This window comes from Gavia stellata, chromosome 18, assembly GCF_030936135.1.
Source record: "Gavia stellata isolate bGavSte3 chromosome 18, bGavSte3.hap2, whole genome shotgun sequence".
Taxonomy (NCBI): Eukaryota; Metazoa; Chordata; class Aves; order Gaviiformes; family Gaviidae; genus Gavia; species Gavia stellata.
The window spans coordinates 17,005,863-17,015,969 of record NC_082611.1 but is presented as its reverse complement, the minus strand read 5'-3'; the positions used below and the strand labels follow the sequence as shown (position 1 = coordinate 17,015,969).

General features: G+C 50.6%; 1 protein-coding gene across 1 annotated transcript; it reads left to right on the top strand.

The window, feature by feature from the left end:
* The first annotated feature begins 4,345 nt into the window (after positions 1-4,345).
* On the top strand, positions 4,346-9,980 carry LOC104262663 (zinc finger protein 501). The gene is made up of 2 exons (XM_059826423.1): positions 4,346-4,572; positions 8,767-9,980. Exons 1-2 carry the CDS (start codon positions 4,482-4,484, stop codon positions 9,951-9,953), a joined length of 1,278 nt encoding a protein of 425 aa, XP_059682406.1. The 5' UTR covers positions 4,346-4,481; the 3' UTR covers positions 9,954-9,980.
* Positions 9,981-10,107: the final 127 nt, after the last annotated feature.

Below are 10,107 nucleotides of genomic sequence, written 5' to 3'. Positions count from 1 at the left end.
TTCCTCCTGTGCCTTTTCTTTTCTTTCCAGTTTTCTAATATGTTTCAGGTCCCTGACTTTTCTTCATGTTGGTGCTTCTAGAGGCAGGTGCTTCCCCCAGTGACACTTGCCAAGACCTTTTCCCTGGCTTTGGGCTGTGAAATGCTTCACCCTTCAAGTTCCAGTGTTCAGTACTGAATAACCCACCTGCAAGAAACCGGTTCCCTTTCCCCTGTGTAAAGCACTGAGTGTTTAGACCTCAGTGACTTCGGTCTTCATTTCTTCAGTGTACGATTTGCCCTGCTAATTGCTAAGGCAGGGAGCATTGTGGAAATATGATGCCTTTCTTCTGTCCTTGGTTCAATTTGCAATCTCTGGTAAAACTCCTTCATCTGCGTTTCTTAAATGGCTATAAAAACGGTGGAGGTGTTTTTCTAGTCTCTTTGTGACGTCTCCCAAAAGTGCCCTCTGACACCAGATGTCATGTGAAAGCCCTTTAGATTCGAACATTCGGTTCTGTATGTTCACTTGCATGCTGGATCTGTGTTAAAGATACCATCTGCTCCATTTTCTGAGCACCGTTTTAACCTGGTCAGTGTAGCTTGAATATGTCCTCGACAGAGATGTTTTTAAGACAGTATTATAGTGACCACTGGATCTCTTCAGCACTTCTTATAACCCAATCTAAACCTACTTCTCTGATCAGTCTCATTTCCAAACTGGACTGATCTTAGGTTGTAAACTGTCTGGGACTCTTGGGGAAGTCTTGGACCCTAAATTGTCATCTTTTATGTACTTACTTTCACAACATCTTCTGACTTTTGTCTGTTCTGGCAGTTCTGAGTCTGCAAAGAGTCTCACTGAACAAAATGGACACAACACTTCAAAAAAAGAAGTCAGATTTCTAAACGTATTTATATATTTGGAACATATAAATATTTTTTCTATTTTTGATACAGCATATCTCCGGTTTGATTTGATTTATATTATAGACAATAAACAATTTGTAAGGTGCTTATGACAAACTATAAGCAATGTCTTATGACAGACTTGGGGGGGGGTTCTAAGCGGCAATGTTGGGTCTAGTCGAGAGCAGTAGAGTCCCCAGTCTGTGCCCGTACTGGCTGAAACCGCGAGCAGAGAACAGGAGGAAGCCGAGTTGTCACGGGCACCCAGCAGCGAGGAGAGGTGGAATGGGAGATAACCCAGCAGTGGCTGAGGAATTGGCTGCCTGGAGAGAGACGAGCTGCCCGGTTCACCTGGGCTGTGCAGCCCAAAGGTAAGGGAGACTTGGGGGGAAGGTGGTGTGGTCTGCTGGGAGGATGCGCTGTGGGGAAGGGTCCGGTCTGGCCTTGGAGGGGAGGGCGGCTGGTGAAAAGGAAATGGGCGACCACTTGTGAACCTCCTCTCCTCTGTCAGGTGTCCGTGACATGGATAATGGTGGGGGGACCTCCTAGCAAAGCCTTCTGCCATGTCTGGTGAATTTTCAGGAATTTGGGGTGGTTTTCTTCCCTGGCAGCCACATCACTTTTCCTCCCCCACCTTCCCGTGCAGGAGCTGCCAGGAGATGAGTTTGGTACGTGAAAAGGACAAGGCTTGCCTTAAGTGGCATTCTAGGAAATGTTGTTTCCCTCGGTGTACTGTGTATTTCTCTCTCAAGTACACACTTCATACATGGAAAAAGCTTCAGTCCTACTTAGCAGTCTTAATATGGAAAAATAAATAAGATCCCTTCCCAGCTTTTTTGCTGTTTTTAGGTAAGACGTATATTTAGGAGCAAAGATTTTGTAACCAATTCTTTATTACATCTTAACCTTCAATGAATGCGGTGTCACAGTTCAGTGGATATAAATTACAATCGTTCAAATAGCATTGAGTCATAAAAAATTTCAGCATGTTACAAAAAACCTGAATTTTAGTCACTGAAAGTGTCTCCATCCTCCTGTCTTTGTCATCCTTAAACCTTGCAACTGGGCAGTCTTTGCCTAATGCAAAAAGATTATTTTAAATATGACATCTGTGCTGTCAGGGTTTGGAGGTGACCGCTTTGCAGATGCTTGCCTCGATGCTTCCTTGTTGCTGACGCTGACAAAATGTCTCTTGTAATTCTAAAACTTTTCTTAGATGATGAGAAAAGGATTTTAAATCTTTTACAGCCTTCAAGACCACAAGGACATCTCTGACATACACTGCAAATTATCTGAAAGCAATTATTCATTTGCCTGCTTTGTTAATCCGTAAGCAAAGCGTGCCTCCCCAAGCTAACACCCGTGTTGCCATCTGCCAGTGATAATGTGTTGCCAAACAGTTCAATTTGTATATGTTCCTGTGTTTTCTTACCTTCCTAATGCAGGCTCATTTGTCTTGCAGAATACATGGTCATCATTTTTTATTTCCAACTGTTTAGTAACAGTTACCAAAAATATTTTGATACTTCTTCCCTCCCAAGGCTGCAGAAAAAAATACCTTTTCAACTAAGGTATTGGTTGTTTTTTAAGTTGAAGGAAGGAGCAGATATGTTACTGGCACTGCACAAAGCTTCTGTCTTACCAAGATGCACCTTGTGAGCTCTGACTGAGCTTTGGAAAACGCTGCTTCTAAATTCGCTGTGACAATCAAATGATCTGAGGGATTGATCATGGATACTCCTTTGCAGCTACCACCATGTTGGTTTGTGTATTGTCACATTTCCTGCCTGAAAAAAATAGCCTCAGGAGGTTTATTCTGAAAAGCTGTGCTGCAGATGTTTACGTAATAATCTTGCATGTGAGAAGAGAGCTGTTTTCTTATACGGGCACAGTTCTGTGTGCACGCTTATTCCAGAAGTCACCCTGTCTTAATGGCATTTCTTGAGTGGGTGTGATCCATCACCGTGGTCTCTGCCATGGCCAAGACCCACACAGGGGCCAATTTAACTACAAAACACGAGAATGCTGTAAAGCGCAGAGCGGTGACTGTTGTGCCTTCCCCTTCTACTGGGCCAACAGAGCCCAGGTATTATGCTTACAGTGCCAGCGTTTAGAGATCAAAGGGATAAATTCGAGAGCAATCCTTCCGGCAGTTCTTCAAGGGGACTGGAGCTGTTCTGGAAGTGCGTTTCAAACGTGCTTGTTTGCTTTTCGTATCATTCCAGCATAAAATTTGTTTCAGAGGCATTGCGTATGAGCTGCTTGTTGTTTAATGAAACACAAAGTGCGTGGGAGAGGCGACGCAGTCTTCAGCAAAGACGTCTCTGTGATTCAGTTGCTGTCCCCCAGAAGAGGGTTGCAGAGGTACCTGCAGTTATCTCTCTGCCCAGGTTCTTTGCCTCTCCAGCAGCTCTGCTGCCCAGGCAGTCATCTTGTAAGCTTAGATTTCTGAGGAATGGGTTCTTGCTAAGGATTTAAGAGATGGCTAAGGATTTAAGCTTGTGCCTAAGCTCAGCGCAAGCCCACTCCTCCTTTCCCAACACCGAAGGCCACATCTCTGCTCTCGGGACCGAGGAGGCTCCAGCAGCCCCTGGCAGGGTGCTCATCTCTGGGAATGGCACTGAGCCCACATACTCATTTCCAGAGCTCTGCTTTGGTGTCCTCTAGATACTTTCTTCTCCTCAGAAAGCGCTGGCTGCTATTGTGTCTTGTTCGTTGAGCTTCTGCGACGAAGGGCCCCCATTGCCCCCCGAGGTGGGCATTTGCTGTTGGCCTGACATCAGCGAGCCTGCCCAGACACGCAGAGCTGAAGCCTTGCCTTCCACAGGTCCCCTGAGGTCGACCCCGGCAGCCATGGCGTCTCATCCAGCACCGGATAACCCACTCGGGAGAGGCCCCGCGAGCGCAGAGAGAGCTTCACCCTGAGCTCGAAGCCCATCCGGCCGCAGGTAACCCACCCGCGGGGGAGAAGCCCTACAGGTGTGCCGAGCGCGGGGAGAGCTGGCCTCGGCCCGCCCCTCGGCACCGGCCGGCCTGCCAGAAGGGCCCGGTTCGGCCGGCGGGACGGCCGCGGAGCCCAGCCGTGCGCTGGGACCGGCCCCGCCGCGGCCCCCGGCACCGCCATTTTCGGTCGCCCTCAGAGGCGAAGGCGCCGCCCGCCATTGGCCGCCGCCGTCACGTGACAGCGCCCCGGCGCCCCGGGATCCGCCGCTGACGGCGGGGCCGCACGGCCCGAGCGCAGGTCCGGGGTCCCTGTCCCGGGGGTACCCCGCGGACCCCGGCCGCCTCCCCGCCGCGCCGGGGGGAGCCCCCGCCCCGCTCAGGCCCTGGTCAGCTCCCCCAGCCCTGCGGCTGCACTAGTTTCCCCGGTGCGGCGGGGGCGCTCAGAGGCAGCGGGGCCGTAGGGGCGCTGGGGAGCCCGGTGGTCCCCGCCGTGCCCCCGTGGAGCTGGGGGTCCCCGTGGAGCTGCGGTCCCCGCTCGGCTAGTTCCCAAGTGCAGAAGTGCCTCTGCTCGTAGCAGTCGGTCAGAGCCCGGCTGGTCTGACCCTCCCGGTTTCTTTTCCCGGAGCAGGACCCCCGGGCGCGGAGCGGGAGATGATCTCCCACATGGATCAGAAGGAGGAACTGGGGTTCTCCCACCTCCGCGCCTACGAAGGGAAGACCGTTCTGAGTGGCACCTGTGCAGGTAAGGGGCCGGTGTAATCCTCTGTGAACCTGTCGGGGAGAAAAACGGTTCCAGGATCCCCAAATCCGACCAGAAAGCACACGAGTGGCGGCACAGGGTCGGACCACGGTCCTTCCAGATTTGCCTGCTCTCTCTGAGAGCGGCCGGTATCGGAGACCCAGAGAAGAGCAGACGAGCGATGGTGTGTTCCTGTATGCTTTCCCAGGCCCAATCTGTGGCTTCAGAAACTCCTGAACAGGACGTGTGATGTTTTGGTATCTCGTAATCCTTTGTGTATTTTCTTGCCTTCTGAATTAGCGTGTTTTAGCATCCATGACACCTTGCAGCAAGGGGTTCTGCAGGTTATTTGGCTGTTTTATGAGTTGCTGCCTGCTGTGGTTTGCTGTGAAGCTGCCTTCCAGTAGTTCACTTGATGACAGTAGTTCTTTATTTAAAACAGACGGTGCAGGATGGATCCGTATCCACCCCACAGGCCACTTGTGTTTTTTATAGTCCTCTGTGATACCCCCTATCAGCTGTGCCTTTTCCCAGCAGAATGGGCAGCTGAGTCATCTCTGATACAGAAGCTGTTCTGTGCCTTCGATCGTTCACGTCACGACTCTGTATCTTCCTCAGCTCTATTAGAGTTTCTCTGAAATGGGGGATCCATCCTCCCCCTTGCATACAGTCAGGATGTGGGGTTTGAGCAGCAAGGCAGAACTACCTTCTCTTTTCTTCTCTATTTTTCTCCCCAGCAATCACTAACATTTGACTAGTTGTTTTGTCTGCCGGGGAGCTGTAGCTTTCATCCGTCTGCTCTAACTCTAAGGTGCTACTCCTGAAAGACACCAAGAACATCCTAGGCCCATCCTGGTATAAGAGCAAGTATAGAGGCTGTTGTCCTCTGCAGTTCTTTATGTTTAACTGCAATGAACGTCCCCTGTCACTGACCTGGTTGGTCACTGTCCTAAGGCCCTGCCGCAGTTGATCTTTACAGTCAGCCTTTGTCACTTTAACCCTGAATAACACAGAATCATCAGCAGATGTTTCCACCTTCCCTTTTCCTCCCTTACCACCTCACTGAAGGTCAGTCATCCCACAGCACCTCACTTTGGTCATCAGTTTTGGTAAGGGACGAATGTCTTTTGGGAATGCTTTGGGACTCCTGATCTCCCTTTTGCTAAAATTGGTGACATCTCTGAAGAACTCCAAGTGCCTTGTGAAGTGAGACTTCTCTTTCCAAAGGCCATGCCAGCTCTTCCCCAGCCCGCCCTCTTTGGCCATCTGTCCATTAATTCTCTTGCTCTGGTTTCTGCTCGTTTGCTTGGAATGTCTGTTGGGCCCCGGATCTCCCCTCCAGCCTTCCTCTGGCCACCTCCCAGTCCCCCGACAGTGAGGTACCACAGTCGGGAGTCCAGCAGTGTTGTGAGGTGGTGTGAACAGCCCTGCTGGGTTAGACCAAAGGTCTGTGTAGCTTCGAGCCCTGTCTCAGGGATTCGGGGACTGGCCAGAACTGGATGCCAGGGAAGGGGATAAGGTAAACATGCAGTGACACCTCCCTAGCACAGTCTTCTGTCCTCCAGCAGCCTGAGGCTTACTCATGATGGCGGTGTCTTATTTTTAATAGTTCTCACAAGTTTCTCTTCTGTGAACTCTTGAATTAAGTGCCGGAGACAACTGCTGTGTCCTCCTGCTGCTGTGAGGCCAGCCAGAGCATCAGCCAAATTGCTGGATCTCTCTTGAGAAAGAGAGATCCAAGGGTACATTGAAGGTGATATTTAGGTTCTCTCCCAAGGTGTACGCTTACTCTGCTTACCTGGGGCTCGCCTTGTAGCTATAGCACTGGAAGTCTTGGGCGTAACAGAGGTCTTACCATCAACCCGAATTGGCATGCGCTGAGGAAGAACCGCATTCCTCCTATCTCTCTTGCTTATTCATTTTTGCCAGTTCAGCCTTATGCTTCCAATATTAGTCCCTCAGCATTGTGAACTCTCTCTCCAAAATATCTACGAGTGGCTGCCTCTCTCACCGTGTAAGAGAGAAGGGTCATACCCTTACTATTCTTCCATTTCAAGTACCTCCAGTGAGTTCCGGTCATTGTGATTTTGATCAGACCCTTTACAGACAGCTTGTCCGGGATGCCAGTGAAGATACCTAGTAGCTCGGAAGTAACGAAAATGGTTGCAGATGTTTCGTAGCTGAGGGCTGGAGCCGTGGCTGTAATCATTGTAATAAGCAGCTTGAAACTCCTGACCTTCCCCAAAAAGTACAGAACACCAAAGAAGATTTGGTTCTCGTGTACTTTGAAGGTCTTTCAAGTTCTGTGTAAAGAACCAAAATTCCGTGTAAGTACCAAAGCTAGGGTAGGTGAAGGATATCTCTTTGGGCACAACAGCACCAGAACAACTTCACTATCTCCGTCGTCTACTCAGTAAGTCTGACATACAGGTCAAGAGCTTCATGCTGGCCTAACAGAAATGTCCTCTTCTTATCCCGTCTTTGGATATCACCTTTCTCTTTTCCTCCAGGCCTGGATGGAATAGCTGCAGGCAAATGGAAGTGCCTTCATGGTGAATAGCAAAATTCCAATTTCTGTTCCTCTCGAGGGATGATTTTAATGAAAGCTGTATGAGGGAAGAAGTGGCATCACTAGCACACCAAACTGCCATAAAAGGTATCTCAGGAGTTTGCTGTGAAATCATATTGTGGTGTTTTCTTATACTGACTAGAAAGAGGAAGAATAAATATGTACGTATATCAGTCTGGGTTGAAATTCTAGACTGTCTTTCCTTTATTGCGTACTTATGGTTCAGTGGTGACTTTCCTCTTCCAAGGCATGCACTTCCTTATCACAACTCTGCCAGACCACAGGAAGTGCCTGTGGTTTGTACATCAATCCCGCATGACTGATATGTTACCAGTTTATTTCACAAGAGTTTCCAGAGAACCAGGAGGTACTGTTGAATCTTTAACTAGGCACATCTGGAGGTCTGTGTGTTTGCGGCTTTAGTCCTCAGCCTGTTCCATATTTTGGGTCTATGTATAGTCAACAGCAACTCATCCTTCACCCCTGGAAGTCCATATAAAGAGATCATCTGGAAATCTATTTGATTGACTTGTCTTAAACCTGGATGTGATGCCCCTCTTCAGAGATACACATTGCCGTTTCTGCATCCCAGGTACATCCCTCTGACATCCATTTACCCTTCCCTGACAGCAGAAGGGTGCATACCACACAGGTCCTGTCTTGCCAGTTTAGCATATAAGCCCTCAGTGAGCCTGCAAAGAGCTACATTTCCCCGCTGACAGCAAAGGCCACGAGCATCGTTGGGGGTACGTGCTTTTGAACCTGCTAGAATGCTCATCAGACCACATTAGAGCAGTGGGCTGGAAGGAGTCACCTTGTCTTGGTAAGGCTTTCTGCTGACCTTGAGTCTGCGCAGCATAGATTCATACCGGTTATGCTTCTGCAAGACTTCATGTGAGTAAGAGGGCAGGGATTTGTTCATTGCCTGTGCCCTAGGAGCCATTCAAGCTGTTCAGCTAGCGTTGCTTCCACTGACTTGCGCTACCTTCATCTTCTACGTTTATCGTATTTCCTCAGCGTGTAATCTGGAATCAGCCATGGAGGATCTTCAGTTCACCAAGCACCTTTCGCAACGGATTTGTTCTGCGCCAATGGAAACATAAAGTTACCTTTCTTCTGCTCTAAGACTGGCATAAGCCGGGCCCCAGGCGGTCTCGGTGTCTCATGCCTTAGGGCCAGCGTCTCCTTTGTGCGTCTTCTCTCTCTCTGCAATACTAGCAGCACAAGAGCAGGGAGGTTGCATCTGTTGCAACCCGGGTAACGTTCTGCTGAACAAGGCAGTTCTTTACGGCCCTCCTCTGACTCCCAGTTCAACTTTTAATAACATTTTCAACTCCAATATCCTAGAAGAGCAGCCATCTTTCCCATTAGAGCACTAAATTTTTACCTCTAATATGCTAATAATTTCAGTAGATTCAGGTTCTGGCAAAGCATGCAGGGCTATTTCCAGGGTTTGTTCCTGTGAACACTCTGAAAAATCCACCATGTAGTTTGGAGGGAAATAGCGGAACTTTTTATACTTAAAGTCAATCTGCTGAATTTTTACAATTTGGCCCCTTTTTGATTTCCCCTGTCCAAAGTTTCCTGTCCTGCCTGTGACTTCTCTCTGGATTCTCATTTTATTGCAGCTGAAGATGGGATTGTGAGCAAGAAAGAGGAAAATGCCCACCAAGGCATCCTCGGGCTGGTGGAGCCCGAGGGTTTACTCGCGGGACTCTCCAAGGAGAAGAGTTCCCAGAGTCCTGCACAGGACCCAGTCCTCCCACGCAGGTCAGAAAGGGTTCAGAGACCTCTGGGGAAGAGGCAAAGCCGAGTGACACCGTGTGGAAAAAGTTTCAGGAGGTTGCCAGATATTATCCAGCAGAGAAATCCTTCTGTGGGGAGACTGACGATATGTGGGGACTGCGGGAAGAGCTTCCGGGTGAGCTCCAACCTTGTCCAGCATCGGAGAATCCACACCGGAGAGAAACCCTTTGCCTGCGCCGAGTGTGGGGAAAGTTTCCGGCAGCGGTCGCATCTCATCCAGCACCAGAGAATCCACACAGGGGAGAGGCCCTACGAGTGCTCCGAGTGCGGAAAGAGCTTCAGCATGAGCTCAAAGCTGATCCGGCACCAGGTAACCCACACTGGGGAGAAGCCCTACAAGTGTGCTGAGTGCGGGAAGAGCTTCTCTGGGAACTCGCAGCTCGTCCAGCACCAACGAGTGCACACCGGGGAGAAACCCTACAAGTGCAATGACTGCGGGAAGAGCTTCAGCGTGAGCTCAGCCCTGACGCGACACCAGCGGGTCCACACCGGGGAGAAACCCTATGAGTGTGTTGAGTGTGGGAAGAGCTTCAGCCAGAGCTCCGAGCTCATGAAGCACCAGCGGGTCCACACCGGGGAGAAGCCGTACGAGTGCTCCGAGTGCGGGAAGAGCTTCACTGTGAGTTCAGCCCTCATCCAACACCGGCGGTTCCACATGGGTGAGCGCCCCTACGGCTGCACCGAGTGTGGCAAGAGCTTCACCGTGAGCTCCCACCTCATCCAGCACCGCCGCTTCCACACCGGGGAGCGCCCCTTTGAGTGCACCGACTGCGGGAAGAGCTTCCTGTGGAGATCAGCCCTGCTCCGGCACCACCGAGTCCACACAGGGGAGAGGCCCTACGCCTGCGCTGACTGCGGGGACAGCTTTCGGCAGAGCGCCCACCTCATCCAGCATCGGCGCATCCACACCGGGGAGCGTCCCTACGCCTGTGCCGACTGCGGGAAGGGCTTCACCGTGAGCTCCGCACTCCTCCGGCACCAGCAGATCCACAGGGGTGGGGAGCCCTAGGAGGGGTGAGTGTGGGGAGCAGTTAGGTCTGATACCCTGTGAGTATCCCTGGGGAGCAAAGCCCAGTGTCTCTCTCCCTTCACTCTATTGACCGCCCTGCTTGTGGAGGGTGAGAGCAATTTCTTTTTAGGCGAACAAGTCCTAAGAGAGATGG